At 38.7% G+C, this 14,620-nt stretch overlaps 2 protein-coding genes and 1 long non-coding RNA gene across 3 annotated transcripts; all 3 read right to left on the reverse strand.

Annotated features, from left to right (window-relative positions):
* Positions 1-1,258: 1,258 nt before the first annotated feature.
* foxf2a (forkhead box F2a) lies at positions 1,259-4,472 on the reverse strand. Its single transcript, XM_085439735.1, has 2 exons — positions 3,026-4,472; positions 1,259-1,798 (listed from the first exon to the last, which is right to left on the reverse strand). The coding sequence occupies exons 1-2, from the start codon at positions 4,014-4,016 to the stop codon at positions 1,632-1,634; spliced, it is 1,158 nt and encodes a 385-aa protein (XP_085295861.1). The 5' UTR covers positions 4,017-4,472; the 3' UTR covers positions 1,259-1,631.
* A 964-nt stretch (positions 4,473-5,436) lies between these two features.
* foxq1a (forkhead box Q1a) lies at positions 5,437-6,753 on the reverse strand. Its single transcript, XM_085439791.1, has one exon. It carries the CDS (start codon positions 6,559-6,561, stop codon positions 5,740-5,742), a length of 822 nt encoding a protein of 273 aa, XP_085295917.1. The 5' UTR covers positions 6,562-6,753; the 3' UTR covers positions 5,437-5,739.
* Positions 6,754-13,849: 7,096 nt separating this feature from the next.
* LOC146687651 (uncharacterized) lies at positions 13,850-14,293 on the reverse strand. Its single transcript, XR_014916562.1, has 2 exons — positions 14,064-14,293; positions 13,850-13,984 (listed from the first exon to the last, which is right to left on the reverse strand). It is a non-coding gene; the product is annotated as an uncharacterized LOC146687651 (long non-coding RNA).
* Positions 14,294-14,620: the final 327 nt, after the last annotated feature.

Genomic DNA, 14,620 nt, shown 5'->3' on the forward strand with positions numbered 1-14,620 from the left:
GGCTGGACTTGTAAACCCACCAACTTTGAATTACCGATCTCTATATCACATAAACACAGTGTGTGTATTATTATATACCGAGGGAGTATTACAATCTTAAAAATACAGAAAGTGCCCCATTACTTTTGCGTTTATAATAAAAAACGTATCAAAATAAAAAACACATATTCAGCACCATGGACAGCAGAGCCGTTAATAAGGTTTATGTAGGAAGAAGCCTTTGCTTTTAGGAAATTTAAAATTATGTAGTAACTTTCCAAATATATATACATATGAACATGTACTTTCATACTAACAATGTGGATTATGTTCGCAATAATGTGATATAAATCGATATGTATGACGATAGAACGAGACCCACGTGTGGGTAATTAAGCGAGAGTATGGCTGTCTAAAAAAAATCAGGGTGCGTACACTGTCATTAGTCTATGTGAAATATAGTTTATTCACCTTGTCACGTTTTTATGTCTGGAGGTTCTTTTGGTCTGAAGGTTCAGTTTATACCAGAAGAATTGTTGGGTTTCTTTTCATGTTTTCATGTTTATGTTTTTGATCGATAAATACCGTTTCGTATACCGTCTGCTAAAGTGACTGAATGTCCATCTGGCTGTTCTGTGGGACCTTTAGAATCCTCTGCAAATACCAAACGCAGAAATTTTATTTTAGAATTCCAAAAACTTTCACTTACCACAAGATGGCAGTGCAAGTCAAACCAAAAAGCACTGAAGAAAAATGTAAGATTTTGTCACTTCACTGTTGCTCACTGTACGTGGCCTCCTCTCCCTCTTCTTTCTGGCTACTAATTATGTCAGTATTATATTTTACATCAGTGATGCTGTTGTGGCAGCAGTTTAATGCAAAGAAGTCACAACGTATACATAAATTATCCTCAAAATATGAACAACCTTGAAGATGAACTACTTTTCATTAAGCCCAACTTTTCACAATAAAAAAAAGTGCAAAAGTCGATATAACATTAAATAAAATAATCTATACTTCGTTCATATTTATGAAACTGAGAAGAAAGCACCCATAACACAGCTGGTGTTCCCTGATGAGTGTGTCTTTTACTTTTGCTTTCTCATGGTTTCAAATTTGTGCCTCTGCAAAACTTTAAAGACTACTGTTCTGCTGAGCTCCTGAGAAACAAAACTTACTTTTTAAATCCAACATTTAAAAAAGATCTATACTGTTTTAGGAAACACGTTGTCTACCCTTTCTTATAGTCATTTAGTATTTAAGACATCACTTCGAAATGGTCCTTTCAAAAATAAATCTCTTTAATGATTAGGGATTATTACAGGCGGGAAGCAACAGTTTAACCATCAGAAAAAACACAAAACAAAATTAAGTGAAAGGTTCAGATATATTGACGTTTTTGGTACAATATAGATATTGCTTATCCATGTGTGTGACGTCAGTCGCATAAGGAAAACGTGAAGTGCTAAAACAAGTCCCCACAACAAAATGATTACTAAAGAAATTGAAAGGTCAAAGTTCATTGGAAAGAAAGATGTGCTTCATAAGCTGCCGTATAAGGAAATGTTATGTTAGAATCACTCCGCCAAGGGCTTAACTTAAATGAAGTGGATTTGTGGGTTTTATTTTAGGAACCACTTTGCCTCTTCTTGTCACATTACACATGGCTTTACGTCCTGATAGACGCTTTGATGATGATGATGATGATGATGATGGAGCTGATGATAATAAGATCCACTGGTGTTGGGATGAAGGTTTAAAACGAATTCCTTCCTGTCACACACGGGAGCTGAGTGGCTGGAATATCGAGACAATCCCACTGTAAACAAACAGGATACAAGAGGTCAAGTAGTCATTTCTTTGGTCAAGCTGTAGATTTATTGAAGCACGCAACCAAAAAAGGAAAGAAAGAAAAAGGGCCACAACTTTAGAGCATTTCCTTTTAGACAATTTTAGACCTAAAATTGGTTGGCGCTACTTTTGAACAACATTTATTTATTTCTGTCTTTCTTTTTATCTTTTTTCTTTTAAAGTTGTCATATTTTCCATAGCTGCCTTTATCCAAAGGATATAAGAGCAGTTCATGTTTACACTGTTAGGCAGTTGATGATGCAAATTCTAGTGGATTCCTCACTCTAACATCCTAAAGTCACAAATCGTAATAAAACAACAGATTTTTCCCATTGCAAACAATAAGGTATTAAACGCATTTTGAGACAGATTCTGATAAACAAATCAAGTCTGCTGATTTTCCTAATTTTATATTTCTAAAAAGAACTACTTGTAAATATATATATATATATATATATATATATATATATATATATATATATATATATATATATTAATGAATGTTTTTCATTGTATACAAATGTGCCTTTTAGCGTATTTTAACAAAAAAAAACGTGTTTACAGACTAATCAATAATACAATAAAAGCAGGTTTGACATTTTTAGTGAAGTTTATGAATCTGCTTGAAATTTTTAAAAAAGGTTTGTTTTCATAATTAACAGTTTTAATGAGCTGCTGTTATTGTGTATTTAGACCTACATTTGTGTAACACGGGGACCTCTGAAAAGGCTTCTATGCAGACGCTATGGCATGATAATAAAATGTGAAATAACAATGATAGCAATAAATCAGTTAAATGAAACAAAAGCCACGATTGAACACCAATATTTTGATGCGTGATAAAAAAAAAAATAATAATAAATATCAAAAAATATTTTATAGCCTTAAAAACTACTTTTCTGTTCATCTTGCTGCTTTTCAATTTTAATTTTAAATATATTACAAATTGATATGTTTTATGTATAGATTTTTAAATAAACCTGTTCGCATAAAAAATACATTGTAAAATCTTGATTTTTCTATGTATTTTTTTATGTGTGTGAAACATGAAAATCTGTTTTTTGTTTTGTTTTTTGTTTTTTAAAAAGAGCGTTGACTTTATCTGTGATAGATAAATGATCAGTTATTCACGGCCTCAAGTGACTCACTGTGGTAAGCAGAGAATATAAAACAGTGTAGGTAATGAAATGCATACCTGAAATGTCAGAATCTCGTGCATTATGGTGCAAATAGCCCTGGTCCAGCGCGTAAGACGTCATTCCCGCATGTACGGCTGAGGAGTTTGGACTGCTTGATCTCACCGACTGCTGTTTGATGTACGATGACACACCAGGTGTACTCCAATGTGAAGCTGCATTTGCATATGGAGACTGACAGTCCAAAGTGCCTATCATCGCTTGGGAGGACTGCAGGGGGCTGCTGCTACTGTCGGGGCAATAGTCTGAGTTAGAGGCCACCTGACATGCGGCCATATATGACGACCCGGAGCTCGATGACATGTGCGGGAGGTGATGTCCTCCTCCGAGTCCATCGAAGCCACCTGGAACTGTATTACCCATTAAATCTAAGTTGTAGCTGTTATGACATGCTAATGAGCCTGCGGGTGATTGGAAATCAAAGTTCTGGGACAGCATGGATGCACCAAACCCGATCCCATTCATCATCCTGTACATTGGTTTTAAAGCTTGGCATTTCCTCCGGAACCCCCGGGGTCTGCGACGAAACGAGCCCTCCTCAAACATAAACTCACTGCCAGGGTCGATGGTCCAGTAGTGCCCTTTGCCAGGTCTGCCTAGACCCTTGGGTAGTTTTATAAAGCACTCGTTCAGAGACAGGTTATGTCTGACAGAATTTTTCCATCCCTGGTATGATCCCCTGAAGAAAGGGAATCTGGCCTGGAGAAACTGATATATTTCGCTTAAAGTAAGTCTTTTAGTTGGCGAGCTTTGAATAGCCATCACAATTAAGGCAATGTATGAGTAGGGAGGCTTTTCGGGGCGCCTCAAGCCGGAGTTTCCCTTTTTCCCTTTTGCTGATTCATTATGCGCGCTCTCCATCACTGGCTGTGGGCTCAGCACAGATGCCCTTAGAGCACCGGCCGCTGGACTTGCGCGCAGAGGACTGGGTAGATCCAGATGTTGCTGGGAATTCTCAGTCGTCATAGCCGTGCCTCTTTCTGGTTTCATACAACATGCAACTCTCTTTTCCTGTATTTTAAGCACCGTTAAAGGCTTCCTAACGCAGAATTCACGGAGGTCAGTGTCCCGTTGCGATGCTCGGTAAGATTATAACCGTGAAAATCAAGAAACGCAGGCGCTGAGCCTCCTTCCTCTCTCTGCCCATCGCTGGCAATAATCCCATCAGAGAGGGGAAATAAAGCTCCTAGACTTTGCTTGCGCATATCCACCCGGCCAAACACAACTCGACCACCTATCAGTACTTAAATCTCTCTCTGCCCCTCTATTCCCCCAAATCCCTCCAAGAAATCGCCAGGAACTACTCCCTCCCCATCTGGCAAGTATCCAGCCTAGAAGCCGGACACTGCACATTGGAGTAAGACAAATCTCCTCCCACGACTCACTTTCCAAAACACTTCTGTCCACATTTGACAAACCGGTATTTGTCACGACATCATGATGAATGAAGTCTCAGAGTTCGATTAAGATCAAATTATTTCCTTTTACCTCCCTTTACAGCAAACACTGAAGGTGCCCAATTGCAGCTTTAGACTGTAAAGTTGTGCGGGAGAAGCACCGACTCCTGATTTGGTTGGGATCTGTTCAGGGTTAAGGGCTCTGACATGAGAGGCCAGAGCATGTTTTTTCCATCAGAGCGTGCCAACATACCACACACAGCGCCCAAGTGTCAGTTTACCTCTCGGAGCCTGGATTACATCCCTGGAGAAATGAAAGTAGCCACTCTAACAAAAGTCTTTGGAAGGATTCAGATGATAAAATATGAACATGTCGCTATGCAAAGTTCCTTTCTTCTGTGAAACGTTTAGAGCAATTCGAGTGGCTTAAGACGTGAAATAATGTCACCATCAGTGAAGTTAAAAGCACAATCTGCGCAAGCTGTTACCAACACGAAACTCGTGCGTCCAGGATGCACAGCTGCTTTAGAGGAAATTTACTTTCTAGTGTCAGATGAATAGCACAAACTGGAATACCCTTCTTTCTGCTCTGAATTTGAGTTGAGCTCGCATTTGTAAAAACCCTTTCCTGAGTATGTGTGGTGACTGAGGCGACAGCTATTTGCAGCGCCAGACAGAAAACATAAATATTGGATGCCCCTATCCGGCAGCAGCGAGCTTCATGAACATGAAAAAGTAAATACTACTATATGATATTTCTTTTGGCAGCATGAAGCAGAAAGAAAGAGGGAAAAAAGAACAATACCAAGTTTATTATTATTATTATTATTATTATTATTATTATTATACAAATATTGGGCAATGCAAGATTTAGAAAATAGTTTCGAGGAGGCGTCAGACGAATACGCCCTCATGAATAGTGCGTTCTATAATTGCACTGGCAGTTAACTATGCTTTTATGAAGTATCTATAATTCCAGTTATAGATATATACACAACAACAGGAAACAGATATCAGCACAACTTTTTTTTATTATTAATTTCACATTTCTCAAAATAAAAAGACATAAAAACAGTCAAAGTGCATATTTTTAACAGGTTTGTTAAAGAAATAAAGTTAATGCTCTGCTCGGTAACATTTCTAACAGAGTGTGAAATTTCAAGTTTGAAAACGCTTTAAGGATAAACTACTACAAAAATAAAAGGGAACCACCATCCCGCCACAGTTATGTCAGATTAAACTAGCGACTAACTCAAGGTGATCATTTTGAGTCACCGAACAGCAAGTCCACATTTCTTTGTGATATTGCAAATTGTCTATGAAAGAAACCCACCACCATAGGGGGTTGATACATGCTGGGCACTGGAGTCCACATGACAGGGTGACTTAACATATAGATATGAGGCAGGTGTGTTTGAATGATAGGTCATTAGTTCAGTGTAGTAGGGCCAGGGGAAGGCAGGAAAGGGAGGCAAACGTTCGTTATTTAAGTCTCTCTTGAACGGCTTGCTGAGGATGCTGTCAATAGCGAATGAACTGGTAAACTTGGGACGGGAATCAGTCTTGGTGCTCGGGGCAGACTGGTGAATGAGCTGCGGCTCCTCTGTGTGCTCGGGCTCCTCTTGTTCCCTGCTGAATTTTTTGTTAATGCGCTTTCTTCTGCGCCGGAATACCCCGTCAGCAAATGTGTATTCGCTGTGAGGATTGAGCATCCAGTAATTGTCCTTTCCCCAGGGTCTGGAAGGGTCCCGGAGCACTTTGAGAAAACAATCATTAAGAGACAGATTATGACGAACCGAGTTCCTCCAGCCGGTGTAAGTGCCTCTGAAGAACGGGAACTTTTTCATCAGATAGTCGTTTATCTCCGCCAAAGTCAGACGTCCACTGGGTGAGTCCCGGATGGCCATAGCGATTAGAGCGATGTATGAAAACGGGGGCTTGGGTCTACGTGTGTATGGCTTGGACTTGCCGCTGCCGCCGCACGGGGTGACAGGTGGAGGACTGTGGGCCACGCAGTCCCCATCCGACCCCAGCTCCTCTTCAGGAGGGAAAGGAGATCGCCCATGACCCTCAGCATCACTGGACATCTCGAAATGCTTCATGTCATAGTGACTCCCACACAGCACCTCCAGCTTCATTGTTAGTGTGCTGCTCGGTAGAATCTGTCCAGCAATAAACCTCGGAGAGCTCTTTGCGTAAAGTCCGAAGCTTTAGTCAAGCTTTAGTCAGCTGTGAGTCAAGATGCGGAGAGTCTTGGGCTGTATCCAAAGGAGTGTGTCTTCTTAATCATACCTGCCAGAGCGCTGAAGCCCTTCTCACCTTGGGTCCGTGTTAGCGGCACTTTATAGGCGGCTTACCTCAGACCCAACCCAAGGGGGCGGGGCATGTGAGTTTAAAATATTGAGAATATCACAAATACCTTCACATTGCGTTCCAGTGTCTTTAATAAAAAAAAAAAAATCATAATGACCATTTAATATAATATTCCGAACATTCCAACCCACACCTCATTCAAAGCCAGTTTAACAGTCTCACCTGTGAAATGTTAAGGAACACACACTGGGACTATTTTACCTGAGACAACCAGGGGGCGTATATTTCCTTTGCATTTAAGGTGCGGTGCCTACAGGTAGTTTTATTTGTCCCATTCAGGAAGCGCCGTAATCACAGCAAGGGCTATCTGTTTTCGTGTGTGTGTGTGTGTGTGTGTGTGTGTGTGTGTGTGTGTGTGTGTGTGTAATTATTTACTTCATCTTTTTTTTTTTTTAAACAACCGTTTTATGATGAAAACAATCAACTGCACAATCTTTCCATGCTGGTGTGTAATATTTAAACAACACTCGGGTCTCTGTGCCAGCACTCGTCACACATTCACCTGCTTTCGAGATGTCTCATATCAAAGCTCAGTGTTTAGGTGTGAACTTTTAATGTCATGCCAATTTACCAGCCCACATGGAAACTTGTGTTATTGTGTTTTTGTCACTTAAACAGTGCATTCTGTCCTTCCTGTTGCCCAGAATTCACCTACCAAATGATCATTAATTTTCTGTTTTTGGTAATTGCGTTGAGGTTTTGGAAGGCTTTAGAAATGTCTAAGTCTTGCAATTTCAGCCTGAGGAAATTGCAGTACAATTGCACCAGGTGTATCAATTGAATCATGGAGATAGGAACAAACAAGACAAATTGTTGATTTATATTGTACTCTTGTTGGATGATGCCAGTCATCTTCTCTCAGCTACTCCCCCAGGTCAAACTCTGACTTCTGCTGAACAACCCATCTTTGTGCAACATACCTCCGGGAAAAAGATGCAACCAATTGCCATGACAGGCTGTGCAGCCACAGTGTCATCACATAAACGGAAAAAAATATATATCCTTGTAAAACCACCTGGAACTCGGTGTTGACATTACCCTCATGCTGTCACTGTGCCAAGTACAAAATTATTCAACTGCTGTTTATGCAAACTGTGCGTTCTGTAAGTGTTTGTAGAAGGTAGGCCGAGCATGTTTGTGCTGGTGTGAATGTTTTGATTTTCAGGTAATAATCTGTTTGCGTTGAGTGTGACACAGAACCTGTAGTGAAGTCACTACTTTGAATGGTGGCATGTCAAGGATGGAATTCTGTAAGCTAACCACACAATGACAGCAACTCACATACCACCGTATTCACTCTGCTCAGTGCATGTAGTAGCTTGTGACGCCATGTCTCAATGTGTACATACATGGTGATATGTGTATAAAGCTTTAAATCATTTATTATGGCTTTATAATAAGATAATTTAAAAAAAAGTATACAATATCACAAGTGGAGTAATTAAAAGTTACATACAAAATCATAGATACGTATTTATGTGTGTAACTGTTTCTTATGAAGGAAAGACTGTAAATATTCATTTGATAGTATGGTGTACTTAAAGCCAGTATACTAATGAGCAGTTATAGTAATTCTATGCTACTCCAATATTTCTAAAGGCATGTGTGTGCAGTGTTCATACTTAAACAACATATAATTTTGTAAAAATACACAATAATGCAATAATTTAAAATGGTCTATTTTAAGATGATTAGATAATAAATCTGTTTTATAAGCTTCTTCTTTGTGTGTTTGTGAGTTTAGAATATAAAATTAAATGCATGTAGTGTGAAATATAAATGAATTGCATGAAATTTTATTTATGGTTTTAAAGCCCTTAAACCTGCAAAGCTATAAAATTGAAAAACCTCCAAAGAATGAAGAATGCTTTTCTCTGAACAGCACAATAATGATAACATTGTTCGCAAGCATGTTCGTTGAGCAACGGAGACACATTGGCCGTGAAAGCGCCATCTTCCTTTGTCAGAACGTCAACGTTTACTGCCAGCATGGCCCTGATGTTGTTGTTGAAACATAACCTGTTGATATGCTGGAATGAGGAACACGGTAAAGTACATAGCCAGACACTTAGTGACTAATGCCCTGATGGTTGTGAATACTGTGCAGTGATTCACTGGCACCATTTTCAGTTCCAAAACATTCAAGAATTCCAAACTTTTGCCAAAATAATAAAAATGCATGCCAAGATTTTTCAATTCAGTACAATAAAGTCACGCCTATTCACAAGCATGTAGTAGTTTCATGAGAACCCATTTAAGGTAGAGCATACCTGTGTAGCACATGCGATCACTCACAGACTTCATGTGGCCAAATTCTATGAAGTTTAAGTTCAGTCAATCAAAGTGTTGGTTTTGACTCACAAAACAGTCACAACCCAATGATTTTCCAAAGAATCGTTTGTTTAATTGTTTGTCAAGGAAAATAGTTTCCCACTCATTTGTCAGTGAGCACACGGAAGAAGTTAAATAGTTTTAGTTGACTGCACGATTAAAAGACAAAACAGCACATGAAGGGCAACAAATGTGTTGTGACTGTAGATTTAACAGCTATGTTGAGCGCTGCTCATTTCTCAGCGATACACCTGCTTCATTTTGCTCAAGCTGCTGAGTCACTAAGAGCTTTTGATTTTTAAACTAAAAAACAATGCACCCTAGTATAAAAAGACATGGGACAATGAAATAATAATAATGGATTGCATTTATACAGTATATTTATATTTTTAGACACTCAAAACGCTTTACAATTCCACTATTCATTCACTCTCACATTGACACACTGGTGGAAGCAAACCACAGTTGTAGACAGCTGCCCTGGGGCAGACTGACAGAAGCAATATAGCTGCCATATTGTGCCATCGGCCCCTCTGGCCAACACCAGTAGGTAGAGTGAAGTGTCTTGCCCAAGGTAACAATGACCTGGACAGACAGAGCTGGGGTTACAAGATGCACTTCCCAACCCCTGAACCATGGTCGCCCAGTAAAAAACAACAGTGAAATGTGCTTACCTTTGTATATGCATCAAGTAAATATGGCTTCCACTTATAAAAATATGATTGCTTACAGACAGAGTTGTCATGGTTTTCCTTAACTAATATTTATCAGTAGTCTCACTATTGTCTCACATGTCCAGGACAGATAATGACTCATCATTAAAACATATAAGAGAAAAACATTTAAACCCTTCTTAGAATCTCAGTAATCTCAGTGTGTGTGTGTGTGTGTGTGTGTGTGTGTGTGTGTGTGTTTATCCAAACACGTTTTAGTTTTTCAGTGCAAAGCTGCAGATCATTTGTGATGCGTTTGGTAAACAATTATAAATGTAAGAGCAAAGATCTAAAGGTAAAGGCATCTTCAGAGGTGGAATTAAAATTAAGTGGTTCACACAAAAATATAATTTCTTATCTATTCCAGGCTTTTTTTAGGGCTATGTGTGGAAACTATGTTTTAATTATCATTTTAGAAAAGTCTGACCTCAAAATATTTCGTCAGTTACTAATTGCTTTATTTTGACAGCTCAGTTTTGAAACCAGCTTGCCAGTGTCTCAGCACTTAACTGGAGCATTATGGTTTTGCACAAACATTCTTAGTCATACTCAGACAGCTTATAGACATTGCTTCTTCATGTATATTTTGCTCCACATGTTGGGTCATGTATATCTCGCCCCGGCCTCTGAATCCACACATTCTGTCTCTCGTGTAAGAAAGCTGTAAAGTTTAGCCGTTTTCTTTCCCTTTCAATAAGTAATTTGTGCAACACATATTTAAATATGTCAGAAAACAAATTTCAAGTTCTTTCATGTCTCTCAGCAGTTAAAGTATGAGAGAAGGAATGAAAGCAGGCCATTGCCTGTTGCTGGTTTGGGAAGTTTCTATTCCTGAGCTTTCCCTTGGAAGGCAAAGGGTAATGAGGTGCTGCAAAAATGAAAAGAAAAAGTATTGGAGACACAATAAAAATGTAAGAGAAGCTTTCTGCAGGGAAATGAAGATATGTATTTATGTATAATATTACTATTAAACAAGGCAATTCAAACATAGTGAATAATATTACTGAATAAATTAATACTATTTAAAGGAGAATTGCAATACTGCGAACAGAAGCCACTTGTAGAATGCATTTAAAAGTTAAAAGGGGGTGACGGAGGTAAACATTGCCAAAACAGCAGCAAGATGGAGTTTAGCTTTCAAATAAGGAACAAATTTCCACACTAAATGTGGTTAATATGTCAACAGTTTGAGCGATGATTGTAAAAAACGTTGAGAAAAGGGGTCAGTCCATTATTTATTCTCTCTAGGGCTCTGTGTGGTGAGATCTAGGTTGAGGCCTTGTGTATCAACATACAGAGTGTCATAAGCTGTTACTGACAAGCAGCACGGCTACAAAACCGTTACCACCATTATTCTAGAGTAGAGAAATGCCACGTCAACAATGTATATACATATATATATATATATATATATATATATATATATATATATATATAAATGTGTGTGTGTGTACAAAAAACTCTTTTGCACCTTTGTCGACGTTATAATTTACAGTTTACAACAAAAATAAAATGTTCAGTAAATGCTTTCCACACATAAATCCAGCAACTGTTGAACATTTATCAGCTCTCTTTATCTCACAGTTTATAAACTCAGCATCCAAGAGAGAAACTTAAAATGAAATATGCGCGACGATATGATTAAAGGCCAGGGTTAATCATTCGTGATTCATAGAGTTTTACAATTTACCATTTATTCTACCTAGTGCTTTAGTACCCAGGACATGTTGTAAATCTATATGAGAAGATAACGTTTATTTATGCTTTGTTCTGCGTGGTTTTTACCACAAGCTACCAGTCTGATTAGTGTTAAACTTGCAGCATATAGAAATGTAAAAAAAAATGCAAGGGTAAATTAAAATCAAAGGCAGATTTGTAATAATCAGAAAAGTCCTTACTATAATGCTAGATTTTCAGTGTCTCTGGATACATATTGTGTTGTTTCTATTCACAAAATCATCATCTTACTTTCTCTCTGTCTACAGTGCAACCCTCAAATGTCTGGAGTTTTTAGTTACCATCTGTTTTTGTGCCTAAGGCTTTGAAACGTGGCTTCACTAAAAAGAAATCATTTAAACATGTAAACAAGCGCTCATTTTCTTCCTGTGCCTGTACTTATGATGCCATAGCAACCGGTAAATTCCGTCAGATTCAATCACATGAAATACAAAGACCCAACAAGGAAGCTGTGCCATCAGCAACCACAAAGATCAAAGGCAGGCGGCATGAAAATGTAATAAAATCATTAAATTAACGTATCAAGGCAACCAGCTGATCCTACATTTATAAATATGTTTTGTCAAATTAAACATAATTGTATTGATATTAGTCTGCTCCCTGTATTATTTAAGACATGAACTTTGTGGCTCATCTGGTTGTTTCCTCTCTGTTTGCATGCTTCTGCTGCATGTAACACATGCCATCTCTGCAGTTATTTGAAAGCTAGCATGAAGCTGTGCCAAACTTTACGTTGCAATAAACAGTTATTGCAACTTGTATAAAACATGCTACATTCATACCATCATTATGATAAATCTTGTTGCCTTTTATTTCTTTGCTTCAGTTTTACATACTTTCATCTTGAGTAGTGTCAAAATCTTTGCAAGAATCGCTAATGTTTGTATGTATTTCGGGGTTATGCTTGGATTTTTTGTGTATTATGTTAATTTTAGGTTAATTTAGCATTTGAGAAAATCATCTATAAGCACTTTTCTTGTGCTCACAGAAAACATTATATTTAAAAGATGTTATTTGAATTAATATACTAATTATCCAAAAGTATTTTGCTAAAGAAAATAATTTGAGTAAAACAAAAAACTGTAATAGTCTCCGGTCATTACCAGAGTACCTTATCTCTGCAAAGAAGGAATGTCAGGTTAAATAGAAACGGTATGTATTTCCATGCTGGTTAGTTTGTTTTTTCCTTTCTTTTTCTTTTTACAAACAAGTGAATATACCAGTATGACTACTGACCAGAAATCTGGGGCCATTATCTACAGGGACAACAGTTGCGTGAGGCCACGGTCTGCTGCCCTGTGCCTAAACATTTAAGGCAGCTTTTGTAAATCTACATGTGGGATCTTTATGGGAGTCAACATACTATCAATGGTTTAAACATGCCTCATTTGAAGTCTTGGTTTTTCAAGTGTTACACATATAAGTACATACATACATAAAGGCAGACATGGATATTTGTGCCTTTACATATATATAGATTTCCTAAGAACAGCCTAACCCTACTGGGCTTCAGGAGAGGAGAGATGTTTTTATGTGTGTGTGTGTGTGTGTGTGTGTGTGTGTGTGTGTGTGTGTGTGTGTGTGTGTGTGTGTGTGTGTGTGTGTGTGTATTAGCACAGAACTTGTACTCCATTCACTGCAGGACATGTGTTTTAGAGTTCATAAAGCCTCCGTACAATTTATCATCTTAACTGCCATTTATCTGATCTGCACTAAACAAAGGTTTTGGATACTTTGAGTCTATAAATCAAGTGAACTTTGTATTTACAGCAACCTGTTAAAAATATTCTAAAAGCTGTTAAGAGCGCTTCGCCTGCCCCAACTCAACTTGTTTTGGCTGCCTTCAGGCCTCCCCAGTCTCATTCATGCAAGCAGGAAACCAACAAAAAAAAATCTCAGTGTTGGGATCCCCTTCAAAAAAAAGTATGCTTAGATAATATCAGAGTTACTACGCCAACAGGACTTGTTTGGGTTATGTACAAATGAGAGAAAAGAAGACAGGAGAAAAAAAGCGCCGGCAGCACAGACAACAAAGAGCCTGCGTGCCAATAGGAGGAGGAACTCCCTTTAGGTGAGTGTCTTTAAAATGCTAGCTTTGCACGAAACCAACACAGATCTACCAGCACACACCTTATTTACACCCACTCAGATAGAAGTCAGTCAGAGGGCAAATGCCATCCTGTCAAGAAGATTTAATGCAATATGAATCTAGAGTGATCATGATCTTTATTACTGTCACGGAGGAGCAGGGAGGACTCGGCGCAGACTGAAGTCTCAGAAAAACAGGTTTATTTACACACTCCAGGTGCACTATATACAGGTGAGGGAGAAGGGGGCCAGGGTTCCCAGGGGTGCAGAGCGGGGTCGGGAAAAGCGTCCAGAGTCTCCAAACCAAAACACGAGAAATCTGCATACAGAGAACAAGGGTTAGCACGGAACTTTTACGGACAGAGCTCAAAACTGGCTGAGGCTAAAGTAGCACTGACGAGCGTTATTCAATAGTCCAGCGGCGAGGTGCTCTCAGTCACTGCCTTAAGTAGCGGGAGCAAACAGGGTGAGGAGCCACAGGTGATTGCCTACAGGTGGTGGAGGCCGGGAGCTCACAATGAGCTCCGCCCAGGCAGCGAGCAGAGAGAGAGGAGAGAGAGAAAAGACAAAACATAACATGTAGCCACACAGGGCCAGCCGAGCAGGCACGGGGACCGTGACAATTACAGTGTTTATTTTTAGTGTTTGGTTGCTATATTATATAATTGTTGCTTTTGTTACCAGGGTTTTCTTTTTTAATGTAATTGCCTGGTCTCATAAGAGATGCAAAAATTATATTCTATTTACCTAAAGCTCTGCCTCATTCCCATGTTTGTTACCTTCTTTATACCAGCAAAACCTTGTCAGTGATCAAAGCATAACTTACCCATTATCCCTAAAGATAAAACTAGATTTTGGATGTAAATAAATGAGGCTATTTGGACGTTTTTCTGCATAAAGTGAAATAAAAGTGACATCTGCTTCTCGTGCAGCCTCTGCCGGGATACATAAACAG

The sequence above is a fragment of the Copadichromis virginalis genome, linkage group LG18, assembly GCF_057382275.1.
Source record: "Copadichromis virginalis isolate Kocher_CV1m ecotype Utaka linkage group LG18, C_Virginalis_male_GT1.1, whole genome shotgun sequence".
Classification (NCBI taxonomy): Eukaryota; Metazoa; Chordata; class Actinopteri; order Cichliformes; family Cichlidae; genus Copadichromis; species Copadichromis virginalis.